Consider the following 14,270-nt stretch of genomic DNA (forward strand, 5'->3'; position numbering starts at 1 on the left):
AATCTGAGATCTAATCTAGAAGATTTTTTTAAAATCTCATTTCGTACAAGAATTTATCCACTATAAGTCAAGGAAATTTTATGTTAATAAAAGTTCTAAAAGAGAAAAAGTATATTAGCTAAAAGAATATTGCAAGGAGCTGTTTATGATTATATTTCTCTTTTCAACACATCTAATCTTTCTGTGTCTCTGGTGAGGCATCTTAAATTTAATATTGACCAATAAGTTAGCCACAAACCACATGGCTAATTGGGAATCTAGACATGGATAATTTAATCTTTTATTATTAAATTTAAAATGAATCATAGTCAACATTGTTGGTCATGTAATCTTAACACTGATTTGCACAATGTATACTTGTGTACTTTAAAATTTCTGTAAATATATTGGTAAAATAGTAAGATGAAAAGCAGATTGAAAGTTTTTGATTGATGCATGTGCAACAATTACTTGATTACTGCTTCTTGGTTATTTGCTAAAATAGTATGCAGTTCACCACCTCCTTCTCAACAGCAGTTAGGGATGGGCAAGCAACACCCTCAAACCACAAATTAATTTTTTTTTAAAAAGTAAAAATGTATAAGGAAACATTAACAACAGTGATTGGAAAGGAAGTTCTGCTTAGTTCAATCAATTGTAAAATCTGTTCAATCCAGCATAAGAAGACAATCCCAACCAATAGTAAGCAACATAAATATTGATGATGGATAATCTTTTGTGACACTATGATAAAAATGCTCTTCAATCCTTCAGAAAGGTGGAGTTCATGACACTGCTACATACCAATCCAGAAGTAAGCTAGTCAGGAAAGAGAGACTGCATCCAAAGTGAGACATAGCCTGAATGAATATAGTTCAGGGAATGTGGAGACAATATGGGAAATCAGTGAAGAGGAGAAGAGATGCTTTTTGCTTGCTATTTTTTGGCTTATACATTGTAAAGATTTTTTTTCAATAGGATAAATTGAAACCCAGTCCCAGAGATCCAACACAACACAGTGACATCACAGGTAAACCGCAAGTTAATTGATTGGTGATAACGACTAATTTGACTCTTACAAGTTACGTTCAGATTGAGAGTAAATATGGGAAATATTTACAGGATACAAACTAAAAGATTAGTAGCAAACTTCTAAAAATCAAATTAAGAATTAAGTGATTAAAATAAAGATTCCAGGCCAGGTGATGTGTTATGACTGCATGATGTGGGAACCCATTGTGTTTCATACTGACCATATCTGTAGCAAGTCTGGGTTTCTGGAGGAGCTCTGGCTCAGAGTTGATGACCTGGAGTCTAAGCTTCGAGTACTGCAACACATCAAGGAGGGGAAGAGTTATTTGGAACCTGTGTTTCAGCAGGCAGTCACACCCTTTAGATTAACTACTTTGAATTCGGCCAGTGTCAGGGACAGAAAGGTGTTACAATGTGTGAGGCAGATAGAGGGATCCAGGAGTGTTGAAGGAGCCTCAGTCCTGGAGCTTGTCTAACAGGTTTGAGATTTTTGCTCCCTGTGTGGATGAGAGTGGGGGCTCTAGGGAGGATGTGAAAAATGACCATGGCACAAGGAGCCATTCAAGAGCACAGAGAAAAGAGAAATGTAGTTGTAATCTGGGATAGTATAGTCAGAGGAATTGAAACTGTTCTCTGTGGCCAGGATCAAGAGGCTGGTTTGTCTACCTGGTGCCTCGGCTAAGGATATCTCATCTGGGCTGCAGAGAAACTTGTAGCTGTCAATGCTGTAGGCAGAAACAGAAAAGAGGTGCTACTGAGAGAATATGAGTAGCTAGGGGGCTACATTACAAAGCAGAACCAAATAAGGTTTTTAATTTCTAGATTATTACGTGAGTCGTGAGCAAAATGGAACAAGGTCAACAAGATTAAGGAATGGTTCAGAAATTGGTATGGGAGAAATGGGTTTGGATTAATTGAACATTGGCATCACTACTGGGGAAGGAGTGAGCTGTTCTGAAGGATGACATGATCTACCAGGAGGAGAAGGTGAGGAGCAAGGGAAGGGAGACACTGAGGTGGGAGGCTGCAGAAGTAGTAATGGGGAACAAAGAAATGGCAAAGAAACTGAATGGGTACTTTGCATTGGTTTTCACAGTGGAAGACACCAGCAGCATACCAGAACTTCAAGAGTCAGGGAGCAAAGATGATTGCAGAGGCCATCAATAAGAAGAAGGTGCTGGGGAAGCTGAAATTCCTAAAGGTAAATAAATCACCCAGGCAGATGTACTACATCCCAGAGTTCTGAAGGAGATAGGTGAGGACATTGTACAGACAGTGATCTTTCAGGAATCAATGGAGACAGGGATGGTCCCAGTGGACTGGAAAATGGCTAATGTAATGCCACTATTTAAGAAGGTTCTTTACTTGAAAGACTTTAGAAGTATGAGGGGGAATCTGATTGAACCCTACAGAATACCGAGAGGTCCTGTATACAGTGAAGGTGGAGGAGTTATTTCCAGTAGCATGAGAGGCTACAACCTGAGTGCACAACCTCTGAGTGAAGGGATGACCATTAAAATTGAAATAGGGTGGAATTTCTTCAGATTGAGGATGGTTAGTCTGTGGAACTCACTGGCACAGAGGGATCCATAGGCCAAGTTGTTGAATATATTTAAGATTGAAATAGAACATTAGTATATGTTATTGCGAAGGGGCATAGAGAATTGTCACCTAGTTTATCAACATACTCAGTTCATATTCACACCTAGGGAAAGCTAGCTTGAATTTTCATGCCATTATGGCCTAGCAGCTTCTATACCAATCATCAATTGTATCAGAATCAATGGAGAATATGGGCATAATTTTAAATTTCACAGGGAAGCAGGTTTAGGTGTAGATTGTGAGAATGTGGTATGATTGAAATTGCAGGGTTTGTGATTTGAAGAGTATACAAGAAATAGCGAGGAAAATCAGGATATGGGACTTGACATATTAAAGTGTTAGGGCACTGTCCGTTCCTACTTTCCTAAGGTTCTCAAACCTTTCATGACACTATTCACATTCTCTGGCTGTTCAACTCCTCCGCCACTACATCTGTTCCTACCTGGTTGAAGAGGGTGGTCTTGTCCTCCTACCCATGGCAAAACACTGAACTTCAGTCACTCAGGTCCTGCAATAGGACTGTGAGGTAAGAGTTGAAGACCAGGAGAACAGCCTTATAAGTAACATTGCATTCCTATGTTTGCTGAAGCCACAAGAATCAATAAACCTGTGTCGTTCTAAATTTTGCCTGGGTCCCTTTAACTAGAAATGTTTCATGGATTTGGTGCATTATCTTGTTCATTTTCTCTGAGTGAATGGAAAACCCAGAATTGAGATATCAACATCATGGCTGAGTTTGAAGAGCTATAGTAAAGTCAGCTTCAAAGACAAATGGGTTTCCTACCTACAAGCAGCCTCTCAACTGAGTATGACTGTCTGTTAAACATTGGAAAATAAATCTCCACCTAAATTACCAAGTTTCTTAATTTATTCTTTATCACATTTCTCCCCCAAGGTGTAACAGAAGGGTGGTACAGATTAAATGAATTGATGAAACTGAAGTAATTAAATGTAACGCAATTACACAGACAAGTGGTACCCCAATAGACGGTCTCATATTTGTTTGTCAGTTGGTGCTACTTTACTTGACCTCAAACAGAATGGCAATAAGGAATGTAAAACTGATCTGGCTGTCTCCTGGATAAGTGAAGAATGACGGAATTCAACAAGGGTGCTTGCTTTTGATTCATATACACAAGTCCATTTGTTTTGTGTGAAGATTAGGTTAGAAGAGAAGCAAATTGACTACAATGCCTTTGATGGTCAAAGTCAGAAGTCACACAACACCAGGTTATAGTCTGAGATAACAAAGTGTGAAGATGGATGAACACAGCAGGCCAAGCAGCATCAACAGGTTTTGGAGCATAGCCCCTTCGTCAGGTCACACACACTCGCATACATGTGAACATACACATACTTTCTCTCATACATACACTCTCACACACACACTCTGTCTCTCTCTCTCTCTCTCTCTCTCCCTCCCTCACACACAAAAAAACACACACATAAATCTTTGGGGTAAATCTGCATTTGCAGATTTGTAATTGCAGATACAATCTATTTTGTTCAAAAAGCACACAATTTGTAAGCAGCCAATTTGCCATTTTAAAAATTCCTACTTTGAAAATAAACCAGTCTGACTCCAAGTAGATACACAGCCAGATTCTAAACAAGACCTCACACCTAAAATGCATTGTCTGACCTGAGATGTCACCTCTGGCATTCTGACAAAACATTTAGTTATCTCAGGGTAAGGACTTCAAAGAAATTCTGGGATTTGCATATTAATCCTTTCCATCTGATTAAAGCTTTAACAGCTATCTTAGATATGTTCAATACATTTGCTTCAGTTCTATGACCCTTTGATCGTTTGCATATAAATTCCCTATCCGATGCCACCTGTCTCACTGACACCTGAAAAAAGAGCATCACCCCAAAAGCTTGTGTCTTCAAATAAACCTGTGGGACTATAACTGGGCATAGTGTAATTTTTGACCTTGTGTCGTGTGACTCCTGACTTTGTCCATGCCAATCCAACACTGGCACCTCCACATCATTTGTTGGTCAAAAATGCAACAAATTCTGTAGGTTCATATGTTACTTACACCCTGAATTTGAGCCAGGAGGCCTGGGTTCAAGTACCCTCTACTCCAGAAGTATGCAACAATATGTCTTAACCTGTTGATTAGAAAATAATCTTTTTTACAACTTGTCACTGAGCCAAATATTGGAAAGAAGGCTTTGAATTATATAGAACATTTTACAACCACCAGACTTCACCAAATGTTTTACAATCAATGAGGAACTTTCAAAAGTGCTGTCACTGTTATAAGAAATGTGGCAGCAATTTGGAAAAGCAAACTGCTGAAACAGCATTGTTATAATGATTAGAAATTCCATTTTTATAGAGTTTATTATAGGATAAATATTGGGCAGCGTAACAGGGAGAGTTTCCCTGAAGTAGTAGCACGGTCTCACCTGACAGAGCAGAAGGACACCTCCGGTTATTATCTTACCCGCAAAACAGAACCTCTGCCAGTGTAGCCCTTCCTCAATACTACACTACAGTATCAGAGAAGATTCTTTTGCATGACTTAAAGTGTGAGACTTAAACTCGCAACATTCTGATTTAAGTGAAAGTAACCAAGTGAACCACAGCTGAGATTGTGGAGGGTGTCTTTTCTTCATGAATTGTATCCAAGTATTCCAAGAAACTGAAAGAAATTAGCGAGGGATTGCAAAGCAATTTCAGAACTACTCATGCTCACAGCTTTGTAAATTGCTTAGGTTTAACACCTCTTAATATGTGAATTGCACGTGAGTGAGTTCCCGTAATTAAAGTCTCTCTTGAATGGATGCTTACTCTGCATTCTTCCAATTTGCCTAGCAGCTACACTCTCTTGCTTTTTTTTGTCAAACACTGCTTTCTCTTCAATTAGATACTGATATTTAATGGACTTTGAGCTACAGAGCCAGGCCATTTGTTAAATGAACGGCCAGTTTCTCTAAAATGCAAACTCCTCACTATCAAGTAGACAGAATCATCAGGATTATTGGTTTTCCAGGCAGAATCTGCATTATCTGCCATGTAGTTACTCCTGTAATTTTTAATCTTTTTTTATATAGCATTAAACTAAAATAAAATAACATTGAATTAACCATGAGTGGAGCCTGATTTATGGACTAAGCTGAAATGTTAGTCTTGTTCCTATCAAAATAAGGTTTTATATACACTGTTGGTCAAAATGGAAAAAAAAATTATTTTACTAAATGCTCCAGGTTTTGTTCTTGCTTTCCTTTCTTAAAGGTGCTGATTCAAGCTGGAAAGCAACTCATAAAACTTGAGTGCTCTCTAGTACCTCTCTGAAGCGGTCTTTCTTCAAGAGCAAGTTTAAACAGTAGCCATTGCTCAGCTATATGACCTTATTGGGCATCGCAGCCAGCCCAATTTTGCTCCTTCCTTGATGAGCAAACAAATAAATTATACAATAGAGGTCACAGGGTGGAGATCAGAATGATAAACTCTGGCCCAGAACACATTAGGATCAATTGTGCTTCAGTTGCTCCCTAGCTGGGATTAATTAAATGAGTCAAACCATCAATCTTCTGGTTTGAAAGGTTTAGTTTTTTTCCTTTCTTATGTATGCCTTTATTTTCTTTCATTCAGTACTGCTGGTATTCTGTACATTGCTCCAATTTTTGGTACCTTTCTGTCTGACTCTTCTTTAAGCCCTGCATTCATTTTTATTTTCATTTGCCAAAGATATATAATCATTCTTCTATGTTAATGCAGACAATAGGACTCACCCTCTTGTCAGTTCACAGACATTTATCAGAAAAGTCACTAAAAAGTGATTGCAAGTGGAAAATGTGGCTTTTTCTTTATTCTCTCCTTAAACAAAGATGTTGAGGATTATAATAGCAATCTGACTGCTTCCTCTACCGAGATAGGCTAATTTAGGAAAGATTGCAAAATGAACGTGGAGACTCCCTGACAGGTTAGGTTTACTGACAAACCAAATGGTTAAGTTTACTCAATGAGCCTTCTTGCATGTATTTTTTTTGAGAGCTCTTAGTACCTGTACTGGAACTGTTGATGTGTATCTTATTTTGTTTCCATCTGTAAAATTCAGATTATTTTTTCCCGTATATGTTGATACATTCAAAAACATCACGGATTTGTAGCTGAAGATGTTTGGTGAACTTATCTTAGGTTTTGGTGCAAAGATGACATTATGCTCCTTATGGAGAGTGGCATTTTGTTGGACATTACTAAAATTCATTTCCTCACTGGTTTAAACTCAGTGGCTGGCATCTTATTGTAAAAGTTCTGCTTGCACCACATGTTGCAGTTGCTAACCTATTTAAACCAGTATGCTCAAAATAATAAATACAGGAAATTCAACCCCTAAACCAGCAGCAAGTAACGTGACACGTTAAGCATTTTATCTTGCTCACAAATAGAGGCAGTAGTGATATTGCTCACATGTCAGTACAAGAACACTTTGGGACACGTGATCATAATTCTATTAGTTTTAAAATACTTATGGAAAAGGATAGACCTGATCTAAAAGTTAAAGTTCTGAATTGGAGTAAGGGCATTTTTGATAGTATTAAGCAGGAACTTTCAAAAGTTACGTGGAGAAGGCTGTTCGCAGTCAAGGGGGTTGGGAGATATTTAAATATAAGATAACGAGAATCCAGAGACAGTGAGTTCCTGTAAAGGCAAAGAGCAAGGCTGGTGGTTGTAGGAAATGCTGGATGACTAGAAAAATTGAGGCTTTGGTCAAGAAAAAGAAGGAGGCATATGTTGGGTTTAATCTGCTGGAATTGAATGAATCTGAGGAATATAACGGCAGTAGGAGAATACTTAAGAGGGAAATCAGGAGGGCAAAAAGGGGACATGAGACAGTTCGGCAAATAGGATCAAGGAAAATCCAAAGAGATTCTACAAATACATTAATGGCAAAAGAGTAACTAGGGAGGGAACAGGGCCCCTTAAAGAACAATGAGGCGGTTATGTGTAAAACCCTAGGAGATGGGAGAGATACTGAACAAATATTTACTGTGGAGTATTTACTGTGGAGAAGGACATGGAAGCTAGGGAGCTTGGGGAAATAAATAGTGATGTCTTGAAAAGTGTCCATATTACGGAAGAGGAGGTGCTTAATGTCTTAAAACACATAAAGGTAGATAAAACCCTAGGGCCTGATCAGGTGTATCTGAGAACTTTGTGAGAAAGTAAGGACAAGATTGCTGGGCACCTTGCTGAGATATTTGTACCATCAACAGCCACAACTGAGGTGCCTGAAGACTGGGTGGTGGCTAATGTGGAGCCATTATTTAACAAAGAATTTAAGGAAAAGCCAGGAAACCACTGCCTGGTGAGCCTGACATCAATGGTGGATAACTTGTTGGAGGGGATTCTGAGGGATAGAATCTACACACATTTGGAAAGGCAGGGGCTAATTACAGATAGCGAACATGGCTTCGTTCATGGGAACACATGTCCTGCTAACTTGATGAGATTTTTGAAGAGGTGACAAAGACAACTGATGAAGGCAGAGTGGTAGATGTTGTCCATATGGATTTCAGCAAGGCTTTTGACAAGGTTCTGCATGGTAGACCAGTTAGTAAAGTTAGATCACATGGAAGCTATGGAGTGCTAGACAATTGAATACAAAATTGGCTTGAAGGTAGGTGACAGAGGGCAGCGGTAGAGGGTTGTTTTTTTGGACTAAACACTGTAACCAGCACTGTGCCCCGAAGAACAGTGCTGAGTCCACTGTTTCTCATTATTTACATAAATGATTTGGACGTGAATATAAGAGTTCAGTGAGTCTGTGGACGACACCAAAATTGGTGGTATAGCAGACAGTGAGAAAGTTATCTAACATTACAAAGAGATCTTTATCAATTGTGTCACTGGGCGGAGGACTGGCAGATGGAGTTGAATTTGGATGAATGTGAGGTATTGCATTTTAGTGACGCAGACAAGGACAGGACTTATACAATTATTGTGGGGGGTTGGGTAGTGTTGTAAAACAAAAAGATCTAAGCGGCCAGAACTACACACAGTACTCTAAAAATGGCCTTAGCAATGTCCTGTACAACTGATCAACATCCTGTACAACCACACGATGCCCCAACACTTATACTCAATGGTCTGAGCAAGGAAGGCAAGTGTACCAAACCCTTCTCTACCACCCTATCTACCTGTGACATAAATTTTGAAGAATTATGTGCCTGAACCCCTAGGTTTCTCTGTTCTGCAATATTACCCAGGGCCCTACCATTAACTATATAAGTACTGTCCTTGTTCGCATTACTAAAATGCAATACCTCACATTTATCTAAATTAAACTCCATTTGCCACTCCTTGGCCCATTTAGCTCAGTGGTCAAGATATCATTGGAGTCTTAGATAACGTTCTTCACTCTCCACTTTATCACTAATTTTGGTGTCATCCACAAACTTACTAACCATGTTTCCAATATTCACATCCAAATCATTTATATAAGTGACAAACAACAGTGGACTCAGCACGATTCTCTGTGGAACACCACTGGTCACAGATACCCAGGAAATATTAGCATATAATATTTCAAAGAACACTTTGCATTCTTCAAACTCCAGAACCCATAGGCTTAGCTATTCACTGTCCATTCAAACCAATCTCCTCATCCCAGAAATATTTCTGGTAAAACTATATCGCACTGTCTCAAGAAAGTATATCCTTCCTCGGGTAAAATAATCAAAACATGCATTATGCAAATACAAAACAAGCATAATGATGTTAATATCACCAACGTTAACTTTCAGCCAAAACTGATGGCATTAATACATCTTCCTTAAAGCCTTACAAAATGTATCTTTATAGTTCATTGTTTGAATTTAGTATTGTTAAATATTGCAGGTTTTTTGTCAAAATAAAGTGGGGCAATAGAGTTGTAAAACTGTCCTTATGCTTCTGTGTTAAGATGGCAAAATCAGTCAAGATTCCTGCTGCTGATTGTGATCAAGTGGCCCCCCACATGGAAAGTAGGTTCATATGGTGTCAGGTGAGATTTGGTTGTCATGAATATTTTCAGCTATTTCCAAATATTTTCCCTCTTCCAGCTTCCAACAGGCTAGCACAAACATGAATGGATTCCTTCCTTGTCAAAAACTTTCTAAGCTTCCAAGGTCATAATTTCTGGCAACAGAATATGTTTTCACCCTTCACATTCTTCTATTCATTCCCAAATTCACTTACGCCAAATCACAAAAGCATTGAAATCAATTGCAGTCTCCTTGTTAGCACTTCAAATGAAATCAGTCAACTCATCAAAGATCAAACATAACAGCTTCCTTAACTATATAGCTCAGATCCACACTGGGTGGTGTATCTTTCCACTGAGCCATTCAAAGCACTGAACAAGCTATTGTTTATCAGACAAGTTTCCATTATTCCCCAGAAGAACAGTAAACAGCCAACCATAACACATAGCTCACTGCAGTGTGGTTAATGCAAGTCCATAAGTAACTGTGTGAGATTCACATCTTTTTAATTTACCGGATTTTTACTGCAAATGTGACTAGGTTATTAGAGGGAGATAACCCAATAGATATTAGGCATCTTCACTTCCAAAAGGTAGCTGATAAAGTACATTACAGGGTATTGTTAGCAGAGATAAAGTCACAAAAATTAAGAAAGAATGGTGAATCAAAAATTGACCAGACAGCAGGATGCAGGGGGTCATTATAAATGGGAATACTTGCAGCTTCGGAGAAATTATTAGTTCAGCTCTCCAGAGACAAGTGCTTGGACTTTTGGTTCTCACAATGTATTTTGATGAGTGTGGTGAGGGGATTAGAAGATGTTCTGCTACATTTGCTGACAACACAAATTTCTGTGGGATAGCAAGAACTACTGTGGAATAAAATATCAGTGAGTTTTGAGAAGATGTGAGTTTCTGGATGTGAGTTTGCTCGCTGAGCTGGAAGGTTAGTTTTCAGATGTTTCGTCACCATTCTAGGTAACATCATCATTGTGCCTCCGATGAAGTGCTGGTGTTATGTCCCACTTTCTATTTATCTGTTTAGGTTTCCTGAATATCATTCGGGTTGTCTGGATTCATCATTTATTGTTTAGTCATCAATTTGAGTCATGATTGATGCCTTTGTTTTTAACGTGATAAATGCAAAATGGAGTGCTGTGCTCAGATTTTATTAAAGTGGAACTTCCATATGAAGTCCACTTGACTTGGGAAAACCTAAAGCTACATTAGAAGATATTTTATCCTTCCATGTCTTCCATAACTGGAAAGAATGGTATGAACTGTATGACATGGAGGTGAAATATTGGTGTTAAGAGATTATACTAATGATAGTTGTGATCAAATATAGGTGGGATAATGAATGAAGAGTATCATTTAAGAAGCACTACGTGCAATCTGTCCAATTGCAAATTTGTGTCAATATCCTAGTTAAGCTTAATGTTTGGAGAACAGTCATATCTAAAATGTTAACTCATCTGGTTTATCCAGGTTCTGAATGAACTGACTTGTTTTCTTTCCAATGATTGTAGAGGTGAAGATAGTTGCAGAATGCACAAACAAGAATTGAGATTAGGAGAATTTAGTATTCCCCAATGAGTGATTTTGAGCAGGAGAGATCCCCCAGCACAACTTATTTGTAAAGGAGTTGGACAAAATATAAATTAGACTGGAGATTAGAAGAGTTCATGTAAGCATGAATAGTTAGTGTGGCTTTAGCTCTCTGGGAACTATCTGGGGGAAAATTTCTTTTGCTCTTCACATGTTAATTAAAAATATACTTTAGATTTATTTCCATGGTAACTATTATGAGTAAAATTGTAAACATATTATTTTAGGAAGCCTCAATTATTTACTGGAAATGGCTCTTGCACAAATAACCCCTGATGTGTCTGTGATATTACTAATAAGCAAGACATATCTTGCCACCATCCCCAAACTCATATTTAAAATGTAAAGACCAAGGTTAACTGATAAAAATCAATTCTTTTTGCTGAATACATCTTTGGATTTTCTTTCTGGGGAGGGGAAGGTGGCTGGTAGTGCACTTCATTCAGGTTCCTGGTTATGACCCTTGTGATTATTTATCATTTTCATAGGATTAAATAGAGAAAATCCATCATAGCAGCAGAATGACTTGTTGCGACAAATTTACCTTATTTTGTCAGACTTTCTGCACAATATATTAATTTATAGTTTCCTAATGGCTCATTTGATAGGCATAATATGGCACCAAGCTGTACAACAGATACCAGCCCCTGGGCTTTATAAAGTTAGCTGATCTTAGCTAAATTAACAGTAGGATGTCCCAATAACAGTGATGTGGGCTACAGACAATAAAAATCCATTCATCAGTGACCCCATTGGAAAATATGCGTGAATTCTCCACCCTATTTTACATTTATTAGTATTTTGTTATACTATATCAATCAATAGTTAAACTGGTGTCCTTATCCAGGCCCTTCAAATATGAGACTTTCCTTACACATTGGTGTTATCAGCAATTTTCATGTAGGCTTTGAAATGTAACTCTATAAATAATCCCTGCCCTGCTAAGTTTATAAAACCATTTTTTTTGCGATGAAGGCAAACCTCTAGAATATTGAAATGTTGCGCTATTATCACGGTCATCAACTTGAAATAAACTTTATTCACTGATGTTATCTGACCTGCTGCGTGTTTTACTTATTTCGTGAGCCATTTGACCATTCAGGTATCCAAAGAGAGCTTTGACTGCCGAATCGAATCGTTTCCTTTCACACGAATGGGAGAATATAAATTTTGCGAATCAAGGTAATCTACAGGACTAAAGCGTATATGGGAGTATTAATTGTCCGGTAACGTCATCGAAAAATCACGAGTGAAACTGCCTAGCTCAATCCAGAAGTTTTAAAAAGTCGTTTCGTTATTCTGACTCACAGCGAGTAAGTTTTAAAATCAAGGTCAAAATTTTATTTAGCAATTTTTCATGAAACAAAATGCAAAGTACAGCATCCAAACGATGCCAGAGTGAGCGATGAGGTGCCGGTTTCTATTTGCTGTGGGAATAATGCTATCCAAAAGCCAGCTATCACCAGCTGCTACTTGACATCACTGAGATTTGAGTTTGGGTGAAGATGCGGTTACATATTGCTGCGAGAGGGACGAAAATGACACGTCAGATGCTGAAATGAGTCTTTATTTTTCTTTCTCTGAGCTGTTGATTGACCTGGTGATAATAATAGGTGGATGATGGATGAAATTTTGCGCAGTACCCATACCCGGCATGCTTGCTGTAATTTTTTTCTCTCTCCATGACTAAGTAACGGCAACACATTACATCAAATTAGAGGGCCCACTCTGAAGAACGGGAGAATGAAAGTAACGGCTTCCGGTGAAACACAAAACGATGGAGCTACATAGAGGAGAACACGGGCAGACTTGAGATTTTCAGGGGAAAGAAGGCGGCATATTTGGACCCCAGCAAGCCTCACCCAGCAAGGGAAAGAAAGGACACAGTTCCGCTTGCGGAAGGGAGACGGATCAGAAGCAGACAGGCTTGAGGTTGCCGGAAGAGATCCTTTGATCGAAAGTGTCAAATGAAAAATAAAGGAAATTTTAGAAACAGTTGTGAGAGAGGCCAGCCGGGGAGCTGCGGGGGTAGAAACGGCCACAAGTAGTCTGTAGAGAGATCATATCATCAGTTCCAGACGACACTACACCAGACCGGATACACACTTGCGGCCGAAGACAGAGTAGAGATCAATGCAGCAACAGCAAGATCCACGCCTGCCGAGATCGAGTGGCAGATACAACCAAACTCAAAGCAGCCCGTGAGGCGAATCTATAAGGATCAGATGAAGCAGTCTCAGGAAAAAACACCAGCACCAGGGAAAGGAGAAACAGAAGATCAACAAACCTCTGGATTTCTATAGAGGATGAAAGTGCGAATTTGGATTGTTTATGTATTCCTGCTGTTAACAATATATCTACTTTCCCCAGGATTGAGAAAATGCATGTCCTGTCCAGTAGGTGAACACTTTTTATTTTATAACTGGAGCATTCCCGAGTTGGATTAAACCTTAGACCTGGTTTCTTCTTAAAACACATCTTATGCGTATAATATGTAAGAAAATTTCGTTGTATTAAAATTAACGAAGGTTTGAATAGTGCAAATGAACCCAGCTTGCACGCTGAGAAGGATAAAAAAAACATTACTATTTTTCTACCGGCTGATGTTCAGGCTTTGAGTAATCATAAACGGAACGACTGGTACATTCGATGCTTGAGAACTTTTCGTTGGAAACTTTTTCATTAGTCGACACATTAACGCGTGGATTTAAAAAGGTCTCTTCCATGGAGACCCTGGATCCGGCGGCTAGCCGGGTGGTCCCAGTACTCAGGCTGGTTAAGGACAACGAGTTGCTGTGGAGGAAGTTCCATTCAGTGGGCACCGAGATGGTAGTGACAGGCAGAGGAAGGTAACACAATAGACAATGTAACCTAACGTTTTCCATATGATTTCCTCCACTGTTCGCTTTCACTCCGTCTAAATGACCCCATCTAGGCCACGCCCACTCAGCGGTACTGAATCAGACTGGAACAAAAACATAAGTTGCTGGAAAAGCTCAGCCATTCTGGCAGCATCTGTGAAGAGACAACAGAGTTAACGTTTCAGGTCCAGTGACCCTTCCTCAGAAT

The 14,270-nt window shown here is 38.9% G+C and overlaps 1 protein-coding gene and 1 long non-coding RNA gene across 7 annotated transcripts in view; one reads left to right on the forward strand and one right to left on the reverse strand.

The window, feature by feature from the left end:
• The window catches only part of LOC125463978 (uncharacterized), a 192,885-nt gene that overhangs the window by 120,070 nt on the left and 58,545 nt on the right, over positions 1-14,270 (reverse strand). The gene's annotated exons all lie outside the window — the stretch shown is intronic.
• The window catches only part of tchp (trichoplein, keratin filament binding), a 525,906-nt gene continuing 524,259 nt past the window's right edge, over positions 12,624-14,270 (forward strand). For 3 of the 4 annotated variants that reach the window (XR_007249948.2, XR_007249949.2, XM_048555829.2), the window contains exon 1: positions 12,624-14,050. Coding sequence is in view for 2 of the 4 variants with exons in the window: in XM_048555829.2 (XP_048411786.1) it covers positions 13,851-14,050 (200 nt within the window). In the remaining 2 variants the exon portion in view is untranslated. The remainder of the gene's footprint in view (positions 14,051-14,270) is intronic. The other variant, XM_059654959.1, reaches the window with a different exon arrangement.

The sequence above is a fragment of the Stegostoma tigrinum genome, chromosome 26 (assembly GCF_030684315.1).
Source record: "Stegostoma tigrinum isolate sSteTig4 chromosome 26, sSteTig4.hap1, whole genome shotgun sequence".
In the NCBI taxonomy this organism is placed as follows: Eukaryota; Metazoa; Chordata; class Chondrichthyes; order Orectolobiformes; family Stegostomatidae; genus Stegostoma; species Stegostoma tigrinum.